This window comes from Macaca nemestrina, chromosome 18, assembly GCF_043159975.1.
Source record: "Macaca nemestrina isolate mMacNem1 chromosome 18, mMacNem.hap1, whole genome shotgun sequence".
NCBI lineage: Eukaryota > Metazoa > Chordata > Mammalia > Primates > Cercopithecidae > Macaca > Macaca nemestrina.
Window position 1 is genome coordinate 1,747,799 of NC_092142.1, and position 26,572 is coordinate 1,774,370.

Genomic DNA, 26,572 nt, shown 5'->3' on the forward strand with positions numbered 1-26,572 from the left:
GGGGCGCCACTTCCGGTTCCCGCGGTCACGTGACCGTCATTCCACGTGACCGCGCGGCGCTGCGGCGCGATGGCGGCGGGGCTGGTGCGGGTGCTGTTGTTCCTCGGGCTCTCGGCCCGCGGTGAGTGGCCCGGCCGCCCGCGTCCCCAGGCCCCGCGGCGCGCGCTCTGCATCCCGGCCTCCCCGCTCACGGTCTCGCTCCCCGTAGGCCCCGCGCCGGCAGGTGCCGCGAAGATGAAGGTGGTGGAGGAGCCCAACACGTTCGGGTGAGCAGCCTCGCGGCTGGCGGCTCGGGCAGGGGGACGGCCCGGGCCAGTTCCCCGCTGACCCTGCCGCTTCCCGTAGGGTGAACAACCCGTTCTTGCCCCAGGCCAGTCGCCTCCAGGCCAAGAGGGATCCTTCACCCGTGTCTGGTGAGTGAGGAGCGCTGCTGGCGGGCTCGGGGGTGACCGCGGGGGGCAGCAACAATGGAGGATGGGTGAGAGACCCTGAGAGTTACGGCCCGGAGTCTAAAGCATTGGTTTGTCAGCCTTCTAAAATTAGTGTGGACGTGCGAGAGAATATACCAGAAGGTTCTTGTACCGAATTAAAAGTTATCTCCAGACTTAGTCCTTCCTTTTCTTTCCGAGAGGTAATTGCCGTTAATAGTCTGGTAACTTGGCAGAGGCGTTTCTGTGCTTTTACGTGCGTATCCATGCAGCCGGAAAACGTGTAGTTTTTGTAATCTTTGTCGCTTTTAAAAAAAAATCATGCTGCGCGAGTATTTGGCTGATTTGTCGTTGTCACTCGCTGTATGTCTTGGGACGCTTCACGATGGTGATATAGGTCTTCATTCTTTCTCTTGGTGCTCAGTACGCGATGGGATGGCGCTGCATTTCCCGATTGTATTTAGGTTCTTTACATTTTTTTTTTTTGGCCATTAGAAATAGTGCTGTGGAGAACATGCTGTGTAGGTGCCTTGGTTTGCCCTCAGGTGAGTGGTTTCCCAAGGCAGAATTCCAGAAGTGAAATTGTTGGGTCATGAGTATATATGCCTTTTAAACACTGAATGAGTATTAAATATAAGAGACAAAAATCCAAGGATTTTTTTTTTTGAGACAGAGTCTCACTCTGTCTGCCCAGGCTGGAGTGCAGTGGCACGATCTCTGCTCACTGCAACCTCCACGTCCTGCGTTCAAGCAATCCTCATGCTTCAGCCTCCCGAGTCGCTGGGATTACAGGCATGCATCACCATCACGCCCAGCAAATTTTTGTATTTTTAGTAGAGACATGGTTTATTTCACCGTATTGACCAGGCTGGTCTCAAACTCCTGACCTCAAGTGATCCGCCCATCTTGGCCTCGGAAAGTGCTGGGATTACAGGCGTGAGCCACCGTGCCCAGCCTCAATAATTTTATTATCGAATACTTTTATGTGTTAGGGTCTGTGCTGGGGTTGCAGAAACGAACACAGATACACCAGTGCTTGTCCTCAGGGAGCTGACAGTCTCATGGGGAGTGATGGACGAACAGGCACTGAACAAAGAATTAGGTAAAATACATAGAATGGTCAATGATGAAAAATGCCATGTAGATATGTGAAGCAGAGGAGGGAGTATGTGTGTTAGAGTATTGTTTGGGGGATCGCTTTTTTTTTTATTTTTAGAGACGGGGTCTTGCTCTCTCACTCGGGCTGGAGTGCAGTAGTGCATTCATAGCTCACTGCATCCTTGAACTCCTGGGCTGAAGCAACCACCCACCCTCAGCTTCCTGAGTAGCTGGGACCACAGGTGCATGCCACCATGCCTGGCAAATTTTACGTGTTTTTGTAGAGATGGAAGTCTCACTACGTTGCCCAGGCTGGCCCCAAACTCCCAGCCTCAAGCAATCCTCCTGCCTTGGCTGGGGACTGCTTTAAATAGGGTGCTGAGGAAAAGTCTAAGAAGTGACATTTCAGCCAAAAGCTAAAGGAGAAAAGGGAGTAAAGCTGTGCCTGTTTGGGGAAAGGGATTCAGGAAAGGGAGTGGCCAAAGGCCTTGTGCAGGAAAGCCCGTGCCAGAGGGGATCCAGCTGGGTAGCCACAGATGAGCGAGAAAGGGGATCAGGTGGAACCGCAGCTTGTTGGTAGGTTTTGTGGACTTTGACTCCAAACAGATCTTTTTAAGGTTTTTGTTGTGTGGCTGGGCATGATGGCGCACGTGGGGTTAGGCTCACTTCCCTGAGGCTCAGAGCCATGGGATGTGGCTTCCCAGGGCCTGAAGTGCTGGAGTCGGGCCAACACCTGTCCCAAGAAGCTGGGGAGGAGGCAGGCCGCTGTGTAAGAGCAGTTCCCGACCGAACCCTTTCCAGTAGGAGAAAGGCAGCCTTGGCTAAGGGGACCACATCTTTTCGGAGGTGAGAGTCCTGGAAAGAAAACAGAATATGCTGGTTGTGGTGGTATGTGCTTGCTGCTCAGGAGGGACGCTGAGGTGTGAGGATCGCTTGAGCCCAGGAGTTCAAGACCAGCCTGGCCAACATGGTGAAACCCTGTCTCTACTAAAAAAACACAGAAACAAAAATTAGCCGGGCGTAGCGGTGTCCACCTGTAATCCCAGCTACTTGGGAGGCCGAGGCTGGAGAATCGCTTGAACCCAGGAGGTGGAGGTTGCAGTGAGCTGAGATTACGCCACTGCACTCCAGCCTGGGTGACAGGGCAAGACTTCGTCTCAAAAAAATAACAAAAAACCTAAAAAATTTTAAAAGACTGCCTTTTTTAGTGTTCCCCACCCCCATCCCCACACCTGGGCCCGTCAGGGTTCACAGGTGCATTTGGTTAATCATGTCTCTTTAGTGTTTTAATCTGGAGCAGTTCTCGTCCCACCTTTGGATCCAAGTGGCATGTTTGTTTTCCTGTTTCCCAGTCTTTTTGTTGATAGTGTTTTTCTCCAGACCATTTTTTACTGCATCTGTGGGGTTGGGCGCGGATAGTCTCCCGCGTCCGTGGGATTGGGCACGGATATTCTAAGTGTTTTTTGTCTTTGATGTGGCACTCCTTCAGCATCAGCGTGTGAAACAGATTGTGCGCAGTGGGTAGGAGAGTGTGGTCTGTGGAAGGAGCAGAGCAGAAAGATAATCGGGCTGAGAAACTCGGGCGTGGTGAGTGCAGCCTAGGGCTCAGAAGGTCCCGGCAGAAGAGCCTCTGCCAAAGAGAAGGAAGGGGTGGGTTTGCCAGGGCCGAGGCTGGTGGGGCGGGGCTGGGCTGGGCAGTGGGCACCTCCATGGCCTGGGCCTCCACCGGATGAGTCAGGAGTCTCGTCCCCTGACAGCAGGAGCAGCAGAGTTTGGTAGGTCTGTGATTTAGAGACAGTATCCTGCTGTGGCATGGACAGGGGATGGGGCATGGTCAGGGTGGTGGTCCTGCCACAGCCCAGCACACTGTCCAGGAGGGAGCTTTGCCTCAGTGGCAGTGGGAAGGAGCAGCCAGCTGGGCAGGACTCTGGGGCCCTGGCAGGGGCCTGGATCTGGGGAGAGGTTGGGGAGGAGCAGAGTGGCCCCAGGATCCTGGCTAGAGAAGCCATGGAAAGTGGACTGCAGGGGTCAGGCTGGGAGCTTGCTTTTGGTTGGGGCCAGGCTGGGTCTATGAGGCAGTTCTGGTGCTTGGAGAGGGGTCATGGTGGGCACAGGACTCATTAGTGGGGGTGCGTGAGGTCCAAGGGTGAGGGTGAGGTCCCCGGGGAAGTTCTTGGTGGGGTGTGGGGGTTGTGGAAGTTAGGAGGGCACTGGGACCAGGTGTGGGGCTAGGCCAGGGAGCAGAGTGGGAGGGAGGACCCTCTCGAGAAGGGACTGTCACCAAGAGATGCAGCCCTGGAGGACTGCTTCCCGCCGAAGCTTGACCAGGGGCAGACGGAAATGAGGGAGTCTAGGCTCAGCCAAGCTGATGGGGCCTTGAGGAGCTGTGGCCTCGGGCGCAGGGCCAGCTGGTGGTAAGGCCACCTGGGCCCGCAGGAGCCAAAGGAACTGTCGAGTGTCCTGGCCATGCAGACTGTGAGCATGGAGCCTGCAGGTGACGTGCGGGCGAATGAGGAGCAGAGGAGGAGCCTGCCGGCAGGGGTGATGGCATTTGGGGGTGGTGGTATTTGGGGGTGGAGACTCTGGCTCAGGTCTGGCTGTGTCTGGCTGAAGGAGCGGAGGGGCCGGACCCCACCCCTCTCAGGAGAGCAGGCTGCTGAGACCTGAGGGCCGGGTGGAGGGGAGGGGCCGTGGCTGGGGTTCTGGTGTGGGCCAGCAGCAGAGGACCCGGGGTACTGGGCACTGCCAGTTGGGGGCTTGTGGTACCATCCCCTGCAGGAGGCTGCACCCCAGCCCGTGGGAGCCCCCTGAAGCTGTGGACAGCTTCCGGGCAGAAGCTTCCTCCCAGCTGCAGAGCCAGGCCGGGGCCCGCCACCCTCACGCAGCCCTGTTTGGACGGATGGCCCTGCAGGTGCAGAGCTGAGCTTGGCACCCACGCCCCTCCTGGGATGTCTCCAAGTCATGTCTGCTGGGGATGAGCCTGGGAACGTGAGTTCCCAGGACACAGGAGCTTGACCAGCCACCCTCCCAGTGGGAGTCTATGAGTGGCAGATGGGCGAGGGACACGTCAGGGTCTCGGATGGCTCCAAAGGCTTCCCTGTGTGCCTGTTGGGCAGAGCCCTGGGGCCAGACTGGAGGGGCCGAGCCCCAGCACCCCAGGCTATGGGACAGCAGGCATGACAGGGCTGAGGTGGAGCCCCCAGCGGTCAGGCTGGGAGGACAGTGGGTGAGCTTGGGAGTAGGGGCCACCCAGATGGTATCTGACGAGGAAAGACCAGGATCTTCCTATATCCACAGCCCCTGAGCAGGGCAGCCGGGCCATCTTGGTCTCCATCTGTCTTGGGAGGGGACAGCTGCAGGGGTGACTGGAACATCAGGGAACAGAAGGCCAGGCCGGGCCAGCACCCTAGAGGTCTCAGTGGCATTAGCCTCTGCCCTCGGGGGGCGGGGGCCAGGCTGAGGGTGGCATCAGGCTCCTGGGTTGGCCAGGTTCCCAGGGAACAGTCACCCAGCACCTCGTGTGTATTTTGGCTTTATTATTATTTTTGAGACGGAGTCTTGCTCTGTCGCCCAGGCTGGAGTGCAGTGGCATGATCTCTGCTCACTGCAACCTCTGCCTCCCGGGTTCACACCATTCTCCTGCCTCAGCCTCCCGAGTAGCTGGGACTACAGGCACGTGCCACCACGCCTGGCTAATTTTTTTGTATTTTTAGTAGAGACGGGGTTTCACCGTGTTAGCCAGGATGGTCTTGATCTCCTGACCTCGTGATCTGCCCGCCTCGGCCTCCCAAAGTGCTGGGATTACAGGTGTGAGCCACCGTGCCCGGCCTTGACTTTATTAATACAGTAAAACTGCAGAGTTTAAAACATCAGTCTAACTGAGGCATCCTCTAACCAGTGCACTTGCTGCTGCAGCGCAGGCCTGACAGGAGCCAGGGGCCAGGTGTCCTCCCCGCCTCCACAGCCCACGCCCCAGCCTTGCCCACAGCCCAGAGGATGGCCTCGTGGCTGACAGTCTCGGTGGGCGCCGGGACAGGTGCATACCCAGCCAGGTCCTGACTCCCCAGCGTGCCTGAAGAACGGGGTGGCTGCTGTGGCGTCTTTTACTGACAAGTTGCCACTGGCCTTGATTTGTACACGCCCTCGCTCTAGCACTGCCTGTGGCCGGCCTGGCTGGAGGGTCGGGACGCTGCACACCCTCCCTCTTCCCCTAGGGGCTGGTTACACTGCCCTGCAACCGTCAGCACCATCGTCTCCACAACTTGCTCTGTCCCCTTCAAACCCTGGCTCCCCCGGCCCTGGCACCCACCATTCTGCTGGCTCCCCCGGCCCTGGCACCCACCATTCTGCCGTCTCCGAACTTGGCTGTTGCAGAGACGGCACACAGATGACCCGTAACTGCGCACGACCTTCTGTGTCTGACTGACTCCTCTTGGCACAGTGTCCCCGGGGTCCCCCAGGCTGGAGGCTCTCAGAGCCTCCTTCGTTTTTACGGCCGAGGACTGTCCCACGCGAGGAGAGACCACGTGTTTACCCGTCGTCTGGACACGGGCGTGGCTTCCAGCCCCTGGCTGGGAATAGGCTGCTGTGAACTTGGGCGTAAATACCGAGTCTCTGCTTCCAATTTCCGAGAGTAGCTTTGCTGGATCTTGTTAGAATTCCATGTTGAGCTTTTTGAGGAGCCACCAAACTGTTTGCACGGTGGCTGCACCATTTCCCGTTCCAGCCAGCGCTGCACAGATGGTCCGGTTTCTCCACATTTTCACCAACACTTTGTTTTTTTGCTAACAGCCGTCCTAATGCGCGTGACGTGGCACCTCAGGGCTGTCTTAATTTGCACTTCCCTAGTTAATGCTGTGGGATCTTTTCAGTTGCTTATGGTCTGTTTGTATGTCCTTTTTTTTTTTTTTTTTTTTTTTTTTTTGAGATGGAGTCTCGCTCTGTCGCCCAGACTGGAGTGCAGTGGTGCAACCTTGGCTCACTGAAACCTCCGCCTCCCAGGCTCAAGCAGTTCTCCTGCCTCAAGCCTCTCAAGTAGCTGGGATTACAGGCGTGCACCACCACACCTGGCTAATTTTTATTTAGTAGAGACAGGGTTTCTCCATGTTGACCAGGCTGGTCTCAAACTCCTGACCTCAGGTGATCCACCCGCCTTGGCCTCCCAGAGTGCTGGGATGACGGGCCCCTTTGCCCATTTTTAAACTGGGTTTATTGTAGGGCTGTGGTTCTTTATATATGCTGGATATGAATCCCTTACGTCTATGATTTGCCAGTGTTTGTTTTCTCCCATTCCGTGGGTCTTTTCACTCCCTTGATGGTTTTTTGTTTTGTTTTGTTTTTTCTATACAGAGTGTAAGTCTGTAGCCCAGGCTGGAGTGCAGTAGCACAATCTCAGCTCATGGCAACCTCTCCACCTCCCAGGGTCAAGCAGTTCTCCTAGGTCAGCCTCCTGAGTAGCTGGGACTACAGGCGTTTGCCATCACGCTCGGCTAATTTTTTGTATTTTATTAGAGACCAGGTTTCACCATGTTGGCCAGGATAGTCTCAATCTCCTGACCTCGTGATCCGCCTGCCTTGGCCTCCCAGAGCGCTGGGATTACAGGCGTGAGCCACCGTGCCCTGCCTCTACGCCGGTCTTTATGCTAGTATCACACAGTTTTGATCATGACCGCTTTGAAGTAATTTTTGGAATCAGTAAGTGTGAGTCTTTCAACTCTGTTCTTTTTCAAGACCGTTTGATGATTTGGGGGTCCTCTGAGACTCCCTATGAACTTTAGGATGTGTTTTTCTATTTCTGCAAAAAATGTCATTGGGATTTGGATGGCGTTGCATTGAATCTGCACATCACTATGCGTGGTAGTCATCTTAAAAATATTAAATCCATCAGGGCGGGCGTGGGGGCTCACGCCTGTAATCCCAGCACTTTAGGAGGCTGAGGCAGGTGGATCACCTGAGGTCAGGAGTTCAAGACCAGCCTGGCCAACATGGAGAAACCCTGTCTGTACAAAAATACAAAAATTAGCCAGCTGTGGTGGTGGGCATCTGTAATGCTAGCTACTGGGGAGGTTGAGGCGGGAAAACTGGTTGAACCCAGAGGTGGAGGTTGCAGAGAGCCGAGATCGTCCCATTGCACTCCAGCCTGGTGACAAGACTAGACTCCATCTCAAAATAAATAAATAAATAAAGGGTGTGGATGTCTCCTGTCAGCCTTATATAGTGGGTGGCAACGTTTGTACATGGATAATTGTGGTGTCTTGGCACATGGACCCTTGTGTCAATATATAACGTATTTGTCTCTTGTAGTTTCAGCCACTCCAGCTCTCTTTTGGCTATTTACATGAATACTTTTCCATACCTTCACTTTCAACCTGTTTATGTCTTTATCTTTTTTTTATTTTATTTTTTATTTTTTGAGACGGGGTCTCGCTCTGTCACCCAGGCTGGAGTGCAGTGGCGTGATCTCAGCTCACTGCAAGCTCCGCCTCCCGGGTTTACGCCATTCTCCTGCCTCAGCCTCCTGAGTAGCTGGGATTACAGGCGCCCGCCACCTCGCCCGGCTAGTTTTTTGTATTTTTTAGTAGAGACGGGGTTTCACCGGGTTAGCCAGGATGGTCTGGATCTCCTGACCTTGTGATCCGCCCGTCTCGGCCTCCCAAAGTGCTGGGATTACAGGCTTGAGCCACCGCACCCGGCCTGTTTATGTCTTTAAAAGTTAGTCTTTCAGGCGGGGCACAGTGGCTCACGCCTGTAATCCCAGCACTTGGGAGGCCAAGGTGGACGGATCTGGAGGTCCAGAGTTCAGACCAGCCTGGCCAACATAGTGAAACCCCATCTTTGCTGAAAATACAAAAATTAGCCGGGTGTGGTGGTGCGTGCCTGGAATCCCAGCTACTCGGGAGGCTGAGGCAGGGGAATCACTTGAACCCGGGAGGCAGAGGTTGCAATGAGCCGAGATCGTGCCATTGCACTTTAGCTTGGGTTACAGAATGAGACTGTGTCTCAAAAAGAAAAAAAAAAACCTGATGCCTGATGAGGTGAGGTGGAACAGTTTCATCCCAAAACCACCCATCCCCACCCCTGGCTGATAGAAAAACTGCCTTCCATGAAACCAGTCCCTGCTGCCAAAAATATTGGGGACCACTAGTTTAAGTTCTGTAGATACACAGACCACAGCTAGAAAGGTACCTGGCATTTAATTTACCCCCGTACTAGGGCCCTTGGTCTCCTTCCAGCTGAGCTGCTGTCTGTCTACTCACTTCCCCGCGGGGCACATGGGCCTGCAGGTAGCCAACTCCTGAAGCTTTTATCTGGGAATGTCTTTTTTTTTTGTTTTTTGGAGACAGGGTCTTGCTCTGTCATGCAGGCTCTGGAGTGCAGTGGTACCATCTCAGCTCACTGCAACCTCCGCTTCCCGGGTTCAAGCAATTCTCCTGCCTCAGCCTCCCGAGTAGGTGGGACTACAGGTACACACCACCACACCCAGCTAGTTTTTTGTGTGTGTTTTTAGTGTAGACACGGGGGTCTCGCATTGTTGCCCGTACTGGTCTCGTACTCCTGGCCTCAAGCGATCTTCCTGCCCTGGCCTCCCAAAGTGCTGAGATGACAGGTGTGAGCCACGATACCAAGCCTGAACTCTCATTTTTAAAGGGCTGTTAGAATTCTCGGTTTTGTCAGTTTCTTCCATTGAATGGGACCTGTTTTCCTGTTTCTTTGAACATCTTGTGCTTTTTGTTAAAAACTGGTCCTTTGAAAACAGACTCTGCCAGTCTTTGCAAACAGGTTCTGTGCACGGAGCCTGGGGATCAGTGTGAGTCTCTTCCAGGGCCGGCGCATCTCTTCCGACTCTCGGGCAAGTGCTTCAGCCTGGTGGAGTCCACGTGAGTGCGGGGGGGTGCGAGGGTGGGCTGGGGCGCAGCCTGGGGACCCCCCTCATGCCACCTGTGTCCCCAGGTACAAGTACGAGTTCTGCCCATTCCACAACGTGACTCAGCACGAGCAGACCTTCCGCTGGAACGCCTACAGCGGGGTCCTCGGGTGAGCGGGGCCGGGCCAGGGATCCCAAAGCAGCAGCGCGGCTCCCCCGCCCGGCCTCACGGGCCATGCCCGTGTCCCCGCAGCATCTGGCACGAGTGGGAGATCGCCAACAACACCTTCACGGGCATGTGGATGAGGGATGGTGACGCCTGCCGTTCCCGGAGCCGGCAGAGCAAGGTGGGGCCTCAGACGGGAGCCCGGGACGAGGGGCCCCAGCCTCTGCAACACACCCACCGGCGTGCCCTCCCCAGGTGGAGCTGGCGTGTGGAAAAAGCAACCGGCTGGCCCACGTGTCCGAGCCGAGCACCTGTGTCTATGCACTGACGTTCGAGACCCCCCTTGTCTGCCACCCCCACGCCTTGCTAGGTAGGGGTGCGGGACACAGTGGGGGCCGGTGGGGTCAGCCATGCACATAGCCCTGCAGTGGTGGGGGCCAGGGTTGGGACATGGGGCACAACTGAGTCTGGCTTCTCTTGGGCCCTCAGTGTACCCGACCCTGCCAGAGGCCCTGCAGCGGCGGTGGGACCAGGTGGAGCAGGACCTGGCCGACGAGCTGATCACCGCCCAGGTAAGCATATGCTCGGGGTTGCCCCTGGCGGGCCCAGCTGGGAGCTGGGTGCTGCCCCTGCATCCTCCATCTTCAGGGCCATGAGAAGTTGCTGCGGACACTGTTTGAGGACGCGGGCTACTTCAAGGCCCCAGAAGAAAACGAACCCACCCAGCTGGAGGGAGGTCCTGACAGCTTGGGGCTGGAGACCCTGGAAAACTGCAGAAAGGTGCCGTAGTGGGGGGAGGTGGCAGCACACAGTAGCCTCCCGCCCAGCCCCGCCCCCACCCCGGCCTTTCCATTGAACTTCGTGTTGTAGGCTCATAAAGAACTGTCAAAGGAGATCAAAAGGCTAAAAGGTTTGCTCACCCAGCACAGCATCCCCTATGTGAGGCCCACAGGTAAGTCACCTGTGGGGAGGGGGCCAGGCCACCATCGCACCCACCACCTGTGGGTCCAGGTGAGGACCGGCCACCTGGTGTTTTGGCAGAAACTTCCAGCTTGGAGCACTTGGGCCACAAGACACCCAGAGCCAAGCCTCCAGAGCAGCTGCGGGGCGACCCAGGACTGCGTGGGAGTTTGTGACCCTATGGTGGGAAGGCAGAGGTGGACACGGCCGAGAGCCCTGGAGATTGGCTGGTAGGACCCCCAGGGACCAGCGGGCCAGGCTTGTGCTCAGAGAAGCAGACGAAACAAAGATTCAAGGTTTTAATTAATTCCCATACTGATAAAAATAATTCCATGAATTCTGTAAACCATTGCATAAATGCTATAATGTAAAAAAATTTAACAAGTGTTAATTTTAAACAGTTCACTACAAGTAAATGATTATAAATCCTACCTTCCAGGTTAAAATTCCACTCAAACAACACTCTCATCTAAATAAACATACAGATCGAGGCTTCCAGAAATGAATCCACATGACGCGTCCACACGGAACAAGGTCTGCTGACCACAGTTACACACGTCACTGTTTCACGGCTAATGTTGAACACTAGAGTTACAGACGACAGGCAACAAGCACACACAGACCCGGCCACCACCCGGCTCCTATGCCCAGTGCCGGCCATGGCCACAGGTGGGAGCCGCTGGGCCCGCCTCCACGGGGCACCTTCCAGCCACTGCTGTGTGCCTCGGCCACCGAGACGGGTGAGGAAGGCCCCAGGGCAGGCAGCCCCAGGGTCTTGCCTCCATTTCCAATCCTGGCAGCACTGCCAGCCATTCTTTGGTCTTCCCACTGCTCACCTGTCCTCAGAGCCAGTACAAATATGGGGGAGGAGGTGTCTCCGCCGTCCCCCAACCCCTGGGGCTCCCAGCTCCACCACCCCAGAAGCTGATCCATGGAGATGCCCTGAGGGGCAGCCGCCACGTTGTTCCCAGAAAGAGCAGAGCAGCCGGCAGACTAGCGCTCAGCTGCTCCCGACAACCGGGAGACGTCTGGGCAGACACCATATCCCAGAAAAGACCAGAGGCCCGAAATGGGAACCAAGTGCATAAATAATAAAAACAGAGGATTTACACATTGATGACAGTAGCACAAAATATACGTAATTTCTAGATACTGAGCTAATAAATCATCACTATAATTAAAAACAAAATAGATTCACTAAAACCAAGTCGATAGTTACCTGGAGTAGTGGACTAGCTGCAGAATGTCACGGATCCACTTCCTTTAAAATGATAGAATGTTGCTATCAGTTTGTCTTACGTTAAAAAAGTTCTTAAACCTCCTACTATATTAAATACATTCTAATTTGGTCACTGATAAAAATTTTTTACCTAGACGTTTTGCACTTTTAAAAAATGCTATTAAAAGTCTTTGGCAAAGCCACGGGCAGGGAGGAACACGTCGATGCTGCTGCCTGCTCTTGTGCCCTCACAACCCACATGGCCCACAGAAAGCCAGGTCGCCGTAAATCACAGACGCCTGTTCCTGCTCCTCAACTCCTAGGGACAGTCCCAGCCCTGAGCAGAAGGGTCAGGTCATCGCGGGAACGCGTTCTCAGTCGCGTTTCTGCTGCGGCCGGAAGCCACTCTGTCGCTCTGGGGCAGACAGGCCAGGGGACGCAGCAGAGCCGGGACCTCGGGGGGCCACTTCCCCCGTGTGCTCCAGGCCACTAAGAGGCTGCGACTGGGTCCTGGTGTGACCTCGCTGGCCACATGGATGAGCTCCGATACTAACTGGCAGTACGGGTCAGGTGACTCTCATACACCCGGCACCCTGGCGCACACCAAGGCTCGAGCGTCTCCCACACAAGCAGGACGGGGGTGGCCACAGGGGCTGGGGAGCCAGCCACTCTCCCAGTTCACTGCCTGACCCCCACCAGGACGCCCAGCGATGTCTCCAAGGAGCTACAAAGCACCATTGCCTAGGACAGATCTGAGTAATCAGAAGACAGCTTTTTTTTTTTTTTTTTTTTTGAGCCAGAGTCTCACTCTGTCACCCAGGCTGGAGTGCAGTGGCATGATCCTGGCTCACTGCAACCTCTGCCTCCCGGGTTCAAGCGATTCTCCTACCTCAGCCCCCCGAGTAGCTGGGACTACAGGCGCCCGCCACCACGCCCGGCTAATTTTTGTATTTTTAGTAGAGACAGGGTTTCACCATGTTAGCCAGGATGGTCTCAAACTCCTGACCTTAGGTGATCCACCCGCCTCAGCCTCCCGAAGTGCTGGGATCACAGGCGTGAGTCACCGCGCCCGGCCAGAAGACAGCTCCTTAAAAAGGTAATTCTAAAACCTCTGATGTCTGATCCCTTCTGCTGCATTTTTCGTTAGTACCAAACTGTCTTTCAGAGATTCAAGGGAGAAAACAAAACCAATGATGTTCCTTCACTTGTTTAGCAAGGCACAGGCACATAGGAAAAGTGGCCACGGATCCCAGAAATGCAGGACGGAGCTCTCCTGCTCCCACGTCACGAGGCTGGAATATCAACCCTAGTGCCTTGTGCGCACACAGGCTCGGGAAAACGAGCTCCTTCCGTCAAGTTAAAAACATCTAAATCCATAATCACTCTGCTTATAAATACTATGCACTTAATGGGAGAATGTAAAAATCCTAGGTCTTACTACTAGATAAACGCTCATTTCATAAGTACTAGTTTCAGAATATGAAATCTAATATATTCAGCATACTATGAATTGACAATAAACTGATATGAAATATTTAAGTTCACAGTACACATATAAAGCTTCATATTATCGCATATTTAAAAAACAACATAAAAAGCAGCTTAGAGCAATTTATAACCTCTAAATTCCTCGGTTTACAAAGTGCTTTGAAAGACCCCAGCTCCCAGTGGTCCAGTCACAGGAGTGTCAGGACCACAAACTGCTGTGATCACAGCGCCACGCGGACCCCTGAGGCACCAGGCCCCTCGAGGACAGGCAGGCGGGTTCTGTGGGGTTGCCTTTAAGGTTTTTGAGGAAAATACCTTGAAACCGTCGGTAGGACTAGATAGGTGACAACGTGTGACAGGAAAGCTGTCCGGCCGAGCCCAGGCGGGGGCTCCCAGCCTCATGATAACGGCTGAGCGCGGGCGGGGCTCCCAGCCTCGGTCCTCACATCGGTGGCACCAGAGGGGAGTGACGGTGTGTCTGTGGTTACAAGCACTGGAGCCAGGGTGCCCAGCAGGAGGTGGCTGTCCCCGCTGAGGTCACCACCGCAGGGGCTGGCCCTTGCAGTAGGGGCACTCGGGTGCGGCGGCCGCACACGGCTCACAGAGGACGCGGTGCTGGCAGGGCCGCAGGACGGCACCGTGGGCCCGCTCCCGGCAGGCCACGCACTGCTTGGCGCGGAGCTGGAAGATCACCTGCAGGGCCAGAACGGTAATGGGTCAGGAGGCCCCTGCCCAGGCTGGACCAGCTGGGGAGCCGCAGGGCCTTCTGGGCAGGACTCGGCATCTTGGGCCACCCGGCCACCAGCTACAGAGACAGGGTCAGGGAGATGCCCCCAGCCAGGGCCACCTCAGGGAGAAGGCAGCTGCGGGGTGGCGGGAATGCTCTGTCTCGAGCCCTGGGCAGAGGACGGCCCCCGGGGCCACCACAGACACGGCAGTGGCCGGACAGGACAGGCCCCTGAGGGCCCTGGCGGCTGGGTGCCCAGGATGTGAGCTATGCAGGACACACTGGCCCAGAGCAGTTAGGCGGAGAGTCCACCCTTCACAGGCGAGGTGAGGAGAGACATGCTGAAGTGGAGGGAGCATGTGTGAGGGTTGCCGCTGTGAACAGGGAGGGATGGGGCCGCCTTCCCTGTGGAGGGTGCAGCCTGGCATTTGCTGGTAAGAGGGAGGGGTGAAAGGGCAAGGGCCAGCCTGACAGGAGAGGCGGCTCCCAGGGAGACAGGCAAGGAGGTCTCAGGGGGTCTGTGCTGGGGCGGGGCACCGTCCCCTCCTCCCCAGGCCCGGAGCAGACCCGAGGGGCAGGGGGGGAAGGGACGCCGCACCAGCCAGGGCCCTCCCCAGACAGGGACAGCAGCCCTGCAGACAGGCTAGCCCTCACCCCGCCCCGAGCAGGACTCACGCCATCCACCACCTCCAGGTCTAGGCGCAGCTGACTCTGCAGCGAGTGCAGCTTAGGCAGGGGAATGGTGCCGATGTCCGCGCAGCCCCGCAGCCCCGGCAGTGTGGAGGCTACGCCCAGGCCCTCCAGCTCCTCCTGCAGCTGCTTCACCTGCGCCTCCACCTCCTCCTTCTTCTGCAGCGCCAGCTGCCGGTCACTATCGGCCACGCGGGCACGTTCCTTGGCCTCCTGCGCCTCTCGCTGCCAGGCATCGCAGACCTGAAACCCAGGGCCCGTGCAGGAGGCAGCTAGAGCCCATCTCAGTCCCTCCCACCTCACCTATGCCACCTGCAGACCCCATTGCCCATGTCACCTGCGATCCTCCCTCCCGTCCCCCATCACCTGTGGCCCCCTCACCTGAGTCCCCTGCGGCCCTCCCTCACCCCCCCCACACTCACCTGAGTCCCCTGCGGCCCTCCCTCACCCCCCCCACACTCACCTGAGTCCCCTGCGGCCCTCCCTCACCCCCCCCACACTCACCTGAGTCCCCCGCGGCCCTCCCTCACCTGTCTCACCCCCCCCACACTCACCTGAGTCCCCTGCGGCCCTTCCTCACCCCCCCCACACTCACCTGAGTCCCCTGCAGCCCTCCCTTCCCCTCACCTGATTCCCCGGCGGCCCTCCCTCCCCCTCACCTGTCTGGCCCCCCACACGCTCACCTGTTTCACCTGCTGCCAGGACTCCTCCCACTGCCGGATCTTCCTCTTGGCCTCGTCCAGCTGCCGTCTGACCCGGGCCAGCTCAGTCCCATTTGGACTTGAACCCGAAGAGGATGGGGGGCCGGCGCTCAGGATAGGGGTGGGGCTGGGGGAGAAGCTGCCGGAAACAAAGTCCCAGATGCTCCCGGGGACACCGTTCAAACCTGAGTGTGAAAGGGCCGATGACGGCCCAGCCCAGCTGTGCTCACGGCCTGGTGACTGGTGGGTGCTATGCCCCGGCCCCGCCTCCACATGGGCACCCTCTGGGGCTCACCCACCCTGATGGCAGGGGTCTTGCCCTTTGTCCTGCCAGCCCCTTGCCCCACTCCTGGACCCCACCAGCCTCGGGAAGAGGCGCTGGGGACCGAGTGGGGCTGGCAGAGGCACTGACAGTGACACCTGCCCCGGCCGGTCTCCCCACCAGATCTATGCCTTCCCGGCCACCTGAGGAGTCTGAACAGAGGAATTAAATTCGTTCCTGGGACCACATCACGAGGTGGAAGGGGCAGTGGTTCTCAGACTCCACCCCCAGGAACGCCTCACACGGACTCTCACAGACCCCAAAGAGCTGTGTCCACACGGTGACATCTGCCAATGTGTATGCAGCTTAGAGACTATGAGATACTCTAAATGTTACTTTAACAAAAACAGGCCTGTCATCCCAGCACTTTGGGAGGCCGAGGCGGGCAGATCACCCGAGGTCAGGACTTTGAGACCAGCCTGGCCAACATGGTGAAACCCCATCTCTACTAAAAACACAAAAATGAGACGGGTGTGGTAGCAGGAGCCTGTGATCCCAGCTACTCGGGAGGCTGAGGCAAGAGAATCATTTTAACCTGGAAGGCGGAGGCTGCAGTGAGCGAAGATTGCTGGAGCTTGGGCGACAGAGTGAGAGTTTGTCTTAAAAAAATAAACACTTTTAAAATTTTGTAATTTTTGGAGAGTCAGGAATCTCACTATGGTGCCTAGGCTTCTCTTGAACCCCTGGCCTCAAGTGATCCACCCACCTCGGCCTCCCAAAGTGCTGGGATTACAGGCCTAAGCCACTGTGCTGGCCCAAAGTGTTTTGGTTTTTTTTTCTTGAGATGGAGTCTCGCTCTAACACCAGGCTGGAGTGCAGTGGCGTGATCTCGGCTCACTGCAACCTCCGACTCCCGGGTTCAAGCGATTCTCCTGCCTCAGCCTCCCGAGTAGCTGGGACTACAAGTGCCCGCAACCACACCCGGATAATTTATTTTTAGTAGAGACGAGGTTTCACCGTGTTAACCAGGATGGTCTCGATCTCCTGACCTCCTGATCTGCCCTCCTCGGCCTCCCAAACTGCTGGGATTACAGGCATGAGCCACCGCACCCGGTCTTTTTTTTTTTGAGACAGAGTTTCACTCTTATTGCCCAGGCTGGAGTGTAACGACACAGTCTGGGCTCACCGCAACCTCCACCTCTCAGGTTCAAGCGATTCTCCTGCCTCAGCCTCCTGAGTAGCTGGGATTACAGGCGCAACTCACCACGCCCAGCTAATTTTGTATTTTTAGTACAGACAGGGTTTCTCCATGTTGATCAGGCTGCTCTCGAGTCATCAAGCCCGGCCAAGTGTTAGTTCATTTACAACGTAACAAACAGCCATGCACGGTGGCTCAAGCCTGTCATCCCAGCACTTCAGGAGGCCGAGGTGGGCAGATCACGAGGTCAGGAGTTTGAGACCAGCCTGGCCAACATGGTGAAACCTGTCTTTACTAAAAACACAAAAATTAGCCGGGTGTGGTGGCGCACGCCTCTAATCCCAGCTACTCGGGAGGCTGAGGCAGGAGAATTGCTGGAACCTGGGAGGCGGAGGTTGCAGTGAGCTGAGATCGTGCCATTGCACTCCAGCCTGGGTGACAGAGCAAGACTCAGTCTGCGGCGGGGGGAGCCTGTGAGCAGCAGGCCATGTGGTTTGCCACCATGGATGGGGCACAAGGTTCCGTGTGGGGCCCCTCAGTCAGGGTGGCCTCTGGGAGGCAGCCCCACGGAGGCTTCATGGGAACACTTGCGTGGAGGGAGCTGGCACTCACCTAAGGAGCTGAAGGATGAGGCTGAAGAGCCCAGTGCACCCGGCTCTGAACGCAGGGGTGGTGGCTGCTGGGGAGGCGTCATGGCCGAGGAACCCACCGGCCCCGGGAGGGGCTGGGACAGCGAACTGAGTGGCGAGGTGGACGCGGAGGACGGCGAGTGCAGCGATGGTGCTCGGGGCAGGGAGCCGGGTATGGTAACAGGCGCAGAGCCGGCCAGCGACCTGGCACCTGGCAGGGGCAGACCAGTGAGCGAAGGAAGTACCGCTAGGCCTCTGCCCAAACATCTGCCCACCGGCGGGCGGCAGCCACGGAAGACGGACCCTGCAGGCGGTGGTGGTGGGGATATGGGGGGTGGGGATACGGGGGCCAGGCCAGCAGCCACCTTCTATGGGTGTGGAGCCACAGAGCCCCGGGTGGCCACGTCTCATACAGTTGGGCAAGCCATGGGCTCAAAGAGATTTCAACCAGAGGTGGGGACACGGGGGTTTAGCGTGGGCCCCCCCAAGAGGCCAGACACCCACCGGGCTCTGCCAGCCAATTTAGCCATTAGCACAGTCCTCCCAGCACTTGTCCAGGCCCTCTAAAATAGTCTACTTTCTTTTAAAGTCAGAAAGAAAAGATACACTTTTAGGCTGAAGGAAAGGGTGTTGTATAGGATAAGACTTTTGTATGGATGTTGATCTTTTGACTACAATGTGAATACATTTGTCCTTTGGAGACCATCAGGACCTTCCTCAGGGAGAGCCCCGCCTGTATGCAGGGCCACTTTGCTGGGACAAAGGTCAACTGAAGAAGTGGGAGGCAGGAGAGAGAGGCTGAGGAGTCCGTGTGCAGGGGGGGAAGGGGAGGGGCAGTGAGGGAGAGGAGGAGGTACCGCCAGAAGGGGGCCCTCCTGCCCCCAAAACCAGATACGGGCTATTGCACTGTGGCCCAGGCGGGACCTAAATGGTCCAATCCCCGCTCACTGCAGCCTTGACCTTCCCGGGCTCAAGCGATCCTCCTGCCAAGCGATCCTCCTGCCACGGCGCTTAGCTGTTGAGCGGCTGGAGGAACAGGGCCCCAGGTGCTCCTCGCCCTCACCTCCTGGTCCCAGGTCGTGGCCGTCTTGCTCTTCCAGATCCTTCTCCAGGGAAGCAATATTCACATTGCTAAGATGTGGGTCTAACGCGGAACCTGTCAACAGAGCCCCCCATCATCCACAGCCCACTCAGTGCTGCAGAGCTCAGGAAGCCCAGCTGAGGACGACGACTGTCCGGCCTGGGCGTAGAGTGAGACCAAGGGCAGAAGGCGTGGGAGTTGCTGGGGGAGCCTCGGAAGGACACCACCAGCCCACCCTCGCAGCCCCCAGCAGGCAGTGGGGGGCTTGGCTGTTCTCTGGCAGAACGAGCACACACAGGTAGGACACCCCGCCACAGCCCAGCAGCTGGGTCCTCGCCTCCGCGTGCCACTGCTGCCCCTCGGAGTTTAAATACCTAAGCGTGTGTTAGCATCTCACCATGTGTGCACACTCGACTGTCTGAAAAACTTTCCGGGAGGGTGATTTCAAGGAGCAGGTGATCATCTGCAATTTCATGCCAAGCACCAAGACCTCAATCCCCCAGGCTCAAGACTGAGTGGGAAGGACCCTCCTCGGAGCGGCCTCACCCAGCCAGCCCTGCCTTCCGAGGCTGTCCCCACCCCCAACCCCGAACGGCACGCAGTGGCCCCAGTGCCCCTTCCTAGTATTAGGAAGCCGTCTTGAGGAGGCTGAGCTCTGGTCACCAGCCCCTGAGGACACAGCGTGTCTCGAACTCCTGCAGCCTCTGCATAGAGATCGGGTTGGGGATGGGGGGTGACCAGAAGATCTGGGATCTGAGAGCCCACGTGCCACAGGGGGCAGGCCAGGGGACCGCGGCGGCTGCAGGAGCTCCGGGACACACCCTGTGGGCTGGTGCCGCCTCCCACAGCAGCAGGTGGGAGAGGAGCCTGGCTCAGGAGTGGACAGTGAACTCCAGGTCCACCTGGGGGTTCTTGAACCCGCACTGACGCCTGGTACTGGACAGAGTGCTGCTAAGTCCTGCTCTGAGACACGCGAAGCCACCCCTGCCTGTCCCTGAAGGGTCTCAGACCCCCTTCTTCCTGTCCTCACCTGGGACAGATGGTCCCTCCACAGCCCCGGGCAACCGCACCCCGGGGACACCTGTCAGACCCGACTGGGGGTTGGCGCGCCGGGAACCTCCAGCCTGGCCAGCCCTGCCTGGTGCTCGGTTCACACCAGTGGCCCAGCGGAAGCGGAGAGGTGGTCATTGCCCCCCAGGTACCGACGTCAAGCCCCGCCCTCACAGGGCTCTTGCGGCCGCACTCCCCGCACCCCACCCCACCCCACCCCACCCAGCGTGGAGCTGGCTGATCCAGGCAGCGATGACTGCTGCGACCTGGTGGCCGCGTCAGGGTGACAGCAGGTTCACCACACAGGGGGCGTCCCAGGAAACAGCTGGAGAAACGGACTGGGCAGCCAACAGGTCGCAGAGGGACAAACCCCCTCAGCTGGGGAAGAGGGCTGGGGCCTTTCCAGACATTTTCAGCATCAACAGGAAAGGCAGGAAGGTGACTTCTGAAGAAGAACGCGACACTAGCCACACGCAAGATTCGTGGGGACCGCAGGTGTGGGGCCCAGCCTCACCCCTCCGCCCAGGCCTCCGCTTCTCCTCCGTGGAACCGGCTGGCACCAGTCAGTGCCACGGGGACCATGGGAGCAACCACAGGGTGGCAGGTGGCCCCTCGCCTGAGGCCTGGTGCTCGGCGGCCACACCCTCTGAACCCCACAGGAGCAGCCAGAACATCCTCGTGCCACGTGGTGGCCCTGGCCGGGCACAGCCCATCGCGCACGGGCACAGGCTGGTGTGGATGCAGCACGGCCTGGCAGGTCCGGGCCTCTGAACTTCACCCCGAATCTGGCCTCGCTCAGCAGCCACACTGTGTGGAGACCGTGCTCCACCACCCACAGCAGCAGGTGGGAGAGGAGCCTGGCTCAGGGGTGGACAGCGGACTCCAGAGGCCGCAAGGCAGAGGCCATCCCCACCCCACTCCACCGCACAGCACGACCCAGACTCAACCCTCATCCACACGCCAGTCATGAGGGAATTTCCGGGGCACGGAGGCCGGGCTGTGGTGCCACCGGGCAACACGGTCCTTCCCGGTCACAGAGGCAGCAGGGCCCAGGGCAGAGAACCTGAAGCCCTGAGGCATCCGGGACAGCACATGGTACCTGCAGCAGCATCTCCACTCCCACAGAGACACTGTTCAAATGAAGCTTTTAGGGACTTTCGAAGGTCTTATCCAGAAACTAAAGGAACAGGTGGGGGGTGGAGGTGGCCAGGCCAAGACCCCCGAGGACCAGGAACCCACAACAGCAGTCACCAAGGCCTCGGCCCTCAAGGACGCTCATTGGCAGAACCAAAGGCAGACCCTGGGCCAGCGGCCCCCAGAGCCATTCGCTCCTCTCCTTCCACCCACAGGACAGTGACGGCCCCCAGAGCCATTCGCTCCTCTCTTTCCACTCACAGGACAGTGACGGCCCCCAGAGCCGTTCGCTCCTCTCCTTCCCCTCACAGGACAGTGACGGCCCCCAGAGCCCTTCGCTCCTCTCCTTCCCCTCACAGGACAGTGACATCCTCGAGCGGACATCCACCCTGGCCTGCAGAGTGGGCCAGCCCTCCCGGTCCCTGTCATCCACCTGACGTGCTGCTCAGACCATGGCCGAAAAGGGCACGACCTCAAAGCCTGACTGAAGTCGTGCTGCGAAGCACAGAGCTGAGACGCTGGAGGCAGCAGCAGAGGACCATGCACTGAGTGGCCTCAGACAGGTGGCTCCAAGGCTGAAAGTCAGATCTGTAGTGGGCAGGGCCTCCTCCCTCCAGGGCTGGGGTGTGCTCCTCCTCCCTCCTCCCTCCAGGGCTGGGGTGTGCTCCTCCTCCCTCCTCTCTCCAGGGCTGGGGTGTGCTCCTCCTCCCTCCTCTCTCCAGGGCTGGGGCGCTGCTCCTCCTCCCTCCTCTCTCCTTCCAGGGCTGGGGCACACTCCTCCTCCCTCTCTCAGGGCTGGGGCACGCTCCTCCTCCCTCCTCCCTCCCTCCAGGGCTGGGGCGCTCCTCCTCCTCCCTCTCTCAGGGCTGGGGCACGCTCCTCCTCCCTCCCTCTAGGACCTGGGGCGCTCCTCCTCCTCCTCCAGGTGTCCACCCTCCTTCATGGCAGGCAGCCACATGACTCCCGTGTCTGCCTCTGCGCTGGGGGCCATCTCTTCTGAGTGTCTGTCCAAGTTTGTTCTTATAAAGACACTGGTCACTGGCCCACCCTACCGGCCTCATTTTAACCTGGTTATGAGGACCCTGCAGTAGCATCCCCCGATCTGTAGCAGGGGGGATACATTCCAAGACCCCCCATGGAAGCCTGAGGCTGCGGATGGCATGGAACCCCTACATACCAGGGTTTTTCCTATATGAACGTCCTCATTTGCATGTCAAGCCCAGTAAGAGATTAACAAGATTTACTAGTTACATAGACAGATTTCAGCACTGCACAGTAATAAAAGTTAACTGAGCAACCAAATGCCCTCCTGTACGGTGCCATCCTGAACCCAGACCTCACACCAGCAACTGAGGCAGTGGACAGCGAACGCTGGGATAAGAGGACCTGTGGTGCTTCCACGCAGCGCCACGGAGCCCGGGGCGGGGCCTGGGGTTCAGGTGCGTCTTTTTTTTTTTTTTCCTGAGTCAGAGTCTTGCTGTGTTGCCCAGGCTGGAGTGCAGTGGTGCGATCTCATCTCACTGCAACCTCCGCCTCCCAGGCTCAAGCTATTCTCCTGCCTCAGCCTCCTGAGCAGCTGGGACTACAGCTGCCCTCCACCACCCCCAGCTAACTTTGTATTTTTAGTACAGACAGGTTTTCTCTATATTGGTCAGGCTGGTCACGAACTCCCCACCTCAGGTGATCCGCCCGCCTTGTCTCCCAAAGTGCTGGGATTACAGGCGTGAGCCACCGTGCCCGGCCTCAAATGCAACTTTCAGGGGACACAATTCAACCCAGGACATGGGGGCTCACCTGCAGATGCCCCGTTGGTCCTGTCCGTCCTCCCCAGGCCCCTCAGGACTCTGTACCAACAGATCTGCCCCTGCTGTGCACAGCCCTCCCTCCCTGAGTCCTCCCCAGGGAGGAGACCCCCGCCTCTGTCTCCACTCCCCCTGCAGCTGTTTTCTGGGGCCTCCTCAGCACTCACTCTGCCCACCGCTGCCCGGGGCCTTTCCCTCCAGCCCTGCACCTGTGCCCTGAACTGCCTCTGGTCACAGGCACCAGCCTCCCTCCCAGGCCAACCCCCAGGCCCACTCTCCTCCCTGGGTCTGGCAGCCTCTCCTGTGGCCTGGACCCGCCCAACACAGTGGCTCTGCAGCCCCCAGCCCAGATGTCCTGGACGTCCCCCAGCAGGGGCCAGAGCCCCTCCTCCCTGGCAAAGGATCCCTCGCTCGTTCCCATGGCCCCACTGCAGGGCCTTCCCAGACACCGTGTGTGCAGGGCCCTCCTGGAAGCTGGCACCGCGGGACCCCTTCCTCAGGGGCTGCTCGCTCAGCCCACACCCACTGAGGCCAATCCCTTCATGCATCGCAAGAGTGACCTTCCTACTATGAAAAAGCCTCATCGTGTCCCGAGCCCTGGCCTGCAAGAAAGGAGGGAGGGAGCTTGTGCCCTTGCGCGTGCCGGTCACCGCTTCCCAATGGGTCCTTTGCCAGGCTCCCAACCTGCTGTGCCACTGAGGCTCAGCCTGGCCGTGCCTTCCATTCACTAAGATCAGCCCCACCAGTCCCCAGAAAGCTGCTTGGCCTCCAAGCCCTGCGTGGAATGCCCCCCACTCCATCCTTGCAGGTGACAGCCTCAACCATGCCAGGGACCTGGGCAGACTCACCCACTGAGGACAGGCACCGATCCCCAACCCGCAGGCCTGCCCACGGCCCCCGTGTGCTTCCACACTGGGGCTTGATGACGGGGAGGGCCAAGCCGTCTGCGCAGGGTCAGGTCAGCCAGGCTCAGGAACCTGGACCTGCCCTCTGCACCCAAGTCCCGGGATCAGGATGTGGCAGCCCCTTCAGAGCTCACCGCCCCTCACACCTGGCAGAGATCCAGAAACTCCTCATGAAAAGCAAAGACGCAAAGGAGTTGGGGGGACAGGAACGGAGGCGCCTTTTCTCCCCTTGGAGTGGGGGGATCGCACCATGCTCTGTGCCTAAGTCAGGACAGAGGCTTCTCCCACCAGGTGCAGAGCGCACAGCATGTGGAGGGGCTAAGCTGCCTTCAACGCTCACCTGACAAACTTCTACAGCTCGCATTCAGCTCAGAGGACGTGAGCCGCCACCTACCTCAGCCAAGTCACCTGCGCTGAAACCTGGGAAGCTACCTGGAGAGGGGACGTTCGGGGAACATGTGGGTGCCCCCAAGAGACTCCAGCCCTGCTTCACAGCCAAGTGCCCCTGATCCAAAGAGGGCACTGGGGAGGGTCCTGGGGGCTCCACCACCCCTAGAGTGCTGTCTAGGAGCCCACTCCCAGAAAGCTAGGGGGGAGAGAGCTGCTGCACCCACCTGGCCCACTTTCTCGCCCGCAGCTTCTTCCCCACCTCACCTCACTGTTCCAAGGTCAGATCCAGATCTTCTGAAACATTCTCAAAGAAAGAGCTAACCCTCAAGCAGAGGCACAATCCAGGCGAGGCTGGTTATCTAAGCGAGTACAGCTGGGTCAGGCCAGGCTGCCTCAGCCCCGGGGCGTTGGGAAATCACGGCCCGCTGAGTCACGGCCCCACAGCCCGGCTCTGCCGTGACACAGCACATTCAAGCCGCCGCGGTCCCCCGGGGTCAGGGACACGCGAGGACAAGCTACAGACTGCTGGGAACTCAGCCCAGGGCGGGGGAGCCCCCGACGCCAGGGAAATCCCCGAACCACGCGGGCTGAGTGCAGGCTGGGCCGGGCCAGGACGCAGGGGTCGGCCCTCCCCTGCCCCGTTCCCCTGCCCCGCTCCGCCCCACTCCCCTGCCCTCCCTCGGGGCACCGACCCCGCCTCTCTAGGGGACGCAGAGGGTCCGAGCCCACGCTGGGAACCGGCGAGCGCCCGGCAAAGGCAAGTCCGAGAAGGCAGCGCCCTCGCCTCGCTCCGGGTCTCTGAGAAGCCCGGGCCCACCCCGCGGCTGTCACACCCGGCTCCGGGACGCGGGGGACGCACCTGGGGGGCGCACCTAGCGGAGGGCCCGCTCCTGAGCGCCGAATAACGAGACCCGCACCTTGACGGCGCGGGGCTGCCACGCGCTGGGGCCGCCGCCGATGCTGACTCACGGTCCGCGGCCGCCGCCGGGGATTCAAACCCGGCCCGCGCCCCGCCCCCGCAACGTGACTCGGCCCCGCCCCCGCCGCTCGGGCCCCGCCCCGCAATGTGACTCGGCCCCGCCCCCGCCGCACTGGCCACGCCCTCCCCCAACCTTCCCCTCCCCCCGGGCGCACCCGGCCCCCGCGGCTCCTGGCCACGAGCTGGGCGGGCATGTGGGCGCGGGCAGCGGGGGCTAGAGGTCTTCAGGCCGAAAGCCCCGGAGCCGCCCCCCTGCCCGGCTCCTCCTGCCCTGCCCTGCATCTGCAGCGGCTCCGGGCGGACTCAGGTGAAACACCGGAGCCAACACGGGCGCTGGCGGGGCGGGTCGGGGCGGGGCGGGGCGAGGCAGCGTGACCTGGGGCCGCTGCCTGCCCTGCAGGACCCTCCTCCCTCCCAAGTCCGCGTGCCCGCCCAGCCCCATCTAAACGCGGGGTACGGAGCTCGCAGGTCACTCTTAATCTGAAACCTATTCCTACGAAGTGGAAGATGAAGGCAAATGGAACCTATCAGATGGGCCTGAAACGCTTTCACTAAATCTCTTAAATACAGAATCCGCTCATTTTCTCTGTTCCGTGCTTCAGTCACGGTATATCTACAACCTGAAGGAAACTGTACTATTAACAAGGAAAAAATGACCCAGTCTACACGCCTGCTTCGCCCAAAACCCTCCACAACAGCTAATAAAATGCACACGCAGGCAGGCGGGCTTACACCTGGGGCCATACAGTCCCGCTCGCTCCGGGAGTCCCTGAGCCTGGGGCACAGGAGTGCTCCGGGGTCAGCGGGCAGGACACTGCCTCTGGTGCCTGCGGCTAGTGCAGGGATGTAACTTCACAGTGATGCCTCAGGCATGGACAGAGGAAAAAAGTGAGGCTGGCACTGGGTGGCAAAGCTCACAATTTCAGTCGCAGCAGCAACAACAATACATTGCCTGTAACTAAGGCAATGTCGATCCTGGGGAAAAAAAAAAAAAAATCCATCGCTTCACCTCTGAATAGCTGGTTCGGAATTTTTTTTTTTTTTTTTTTTTTTGAGACGGAGTCTTGCTCTGTCGCCCAGGCTGGAGTGCAGCGGCTGGATCTCAGCTCACTGCAAGCTCCGCCTCCCGGGTTTACACCATTCTCCTGCCTCAGCCTCCCGAGTAGCTGGGACTACAGGCGCCCGCCACCTCGCCCGGCTAGTTTTTTGTATTTTTTAGTAGAGACGGGGTTTCACCGTGTTAGCCAGGATGGTCTCGATCTCCTGACCTCGTGATCCGCCCGTCTCGGCCTCCCAAAGTGCTGGGATTACAGGCTTGAGCCACCACACCCGGCCAGGATTTTTTTTTTTTTTTTTTTTTTTTTTTTGAGAACAAATCTCGCTCTGTCGCCCAGGCTGGCATGCAGTGGCATGATCTCAGTTCACTGCAACCTCTGCCTTTGTGGTCCAAGCAATTCTCATGAGAAGCTGGGATTACAGGCGCAAGCCACCACACCCAGCTAATTTTTGTATTTTTAGTAGAGACAGGGTTTTACCATGTTGGTCAGGCTAGTCTCGAACTTCTGACCTCAGGTGATCCACCCGCCCTGGCCTCCCAAAGTGCTGGGATTATAGGCGTGAACCACAGCTCACGGCTCAGGAAATATTTAAGTCAATGAAAGAACGTGCTTCAAGATCGCGAGTGACATACTAAAAGAGGTCGAAAACATACCTCAGATATGAAAAAATGTTTGGAAAAATTACTACAAATGTGCTAACTCCAGTCCATCTGAGTTAGGTCAGCTATGCAGATGCAGCCACG

At 58.4% G+C, this 26,572-nt stretch overlaps 2 protein-coding genes across 9 annotated transcripts in view; one reads left to right on the forward strand and one right to left on the reverse strand.

The window, feature by feature from the left end:
* Positions 1-40: 40 nt before the first annotated feature.
* Positions 41-10,947, forward strand: LOC105485858 (N-acetylglucosamine-1-phosphate transferase subunit gamma). Of its 3 annotated transcripts, none has more exons than XM_071083849.1 (12): positions 41-121; positions 209-266; positions 346-413; positions 8,870-8,989; positions 9,349-9,403; positions 9,477-9,560; positions 9,644-9,737; positions 9,812-9,926; positions 10,046-10,128; positions 10,205-10,336; positions 10,427-10,508; positions 10,598-10,947. In XM_071083849.1, exons 1-12 carry the CDS (start codon positions 70-72, stop codon positions 10,690-10,692), a joined length of 1,038 nt encoding a protein of 345 aa, XP_070939950.1. In that variant the 5' UTR covers positions 41-69; the 3' UTR covers positions 10,693-10,947. The 3 variants fall into 3 exon arrangements, with proteins under 3 accessions (XP_070939950.1, XP_070939951.1, XP_011746731.2); XM_071083850.1 differs by having other exon boundaries at positions 10,437-10,508; XM_011748429.2 differs by lacking the exon at positions 8,870-8,989.
* The window catches only part of LOC105485859 (unk like zinc finger), a 47,816-nt gene continuing 32,045 nt past the window's right edge, over positions 10,802-26,572 (reverse strand). For 3 of the 6 annotated variants that reach the window (XM_071083844.1, XM_071083846.1, XM_071083847.1), the window contains 5 exons: positions 18,494-18,586; positions 17,414-17,734; positions 15,324-15,526; positions 14,626-14,883; positions 10,802-13,916 (listed from right to left, as the gene is read on the reverse strand). In XM_071083844.1, the coding sequence (XP_070939945.1) occupies positions 13,761-13,916; positions 14,626-14,883; positions 15,324-15,526; positions 17,414-17,734; positions 18,494-18,586 (1,031 nt within the window). In that variant the 3' untranslated portion in view covers positions 10,802-13,760. The remainder of the gene's footprint in view (positions 13,917-14,625; positions 14,884-15,323; positions 15,527-17,413; positions 17,735-18,493; positions 18,587-26,572) is intronic. The other 3 variants (XM_071083845.1, XM_011748433.3, XR_011616236.1) reach the window with 2 other exon arrangements.

Excerpts from the sequence above, each read along its gene's own strand:
- LOC105485858 (XM_071083849.1), top strand. The coding sequence starts at position 70 with ATGGCGGCGGGGCTGGTGCGGGTGCTGTTGTTCCTCGGGCTCTCGGCC. Across the intron at positions 122-208 it reads CCTCGGGCTCTCGGCCCGCG|GCCCCGCGCCGGCAGGTGCC; the intron begins GTGAGTGGCCCG and ends CGCTCCCCGTAG. Across the intron at positions 10,509-10,597 it reads CCCCTATGTGAGGCCCACAG|AAACTTCCAGCTTGGAGCAC; the intron begins GTAAGTCACCTG and ends GTGTTTTGGCAG.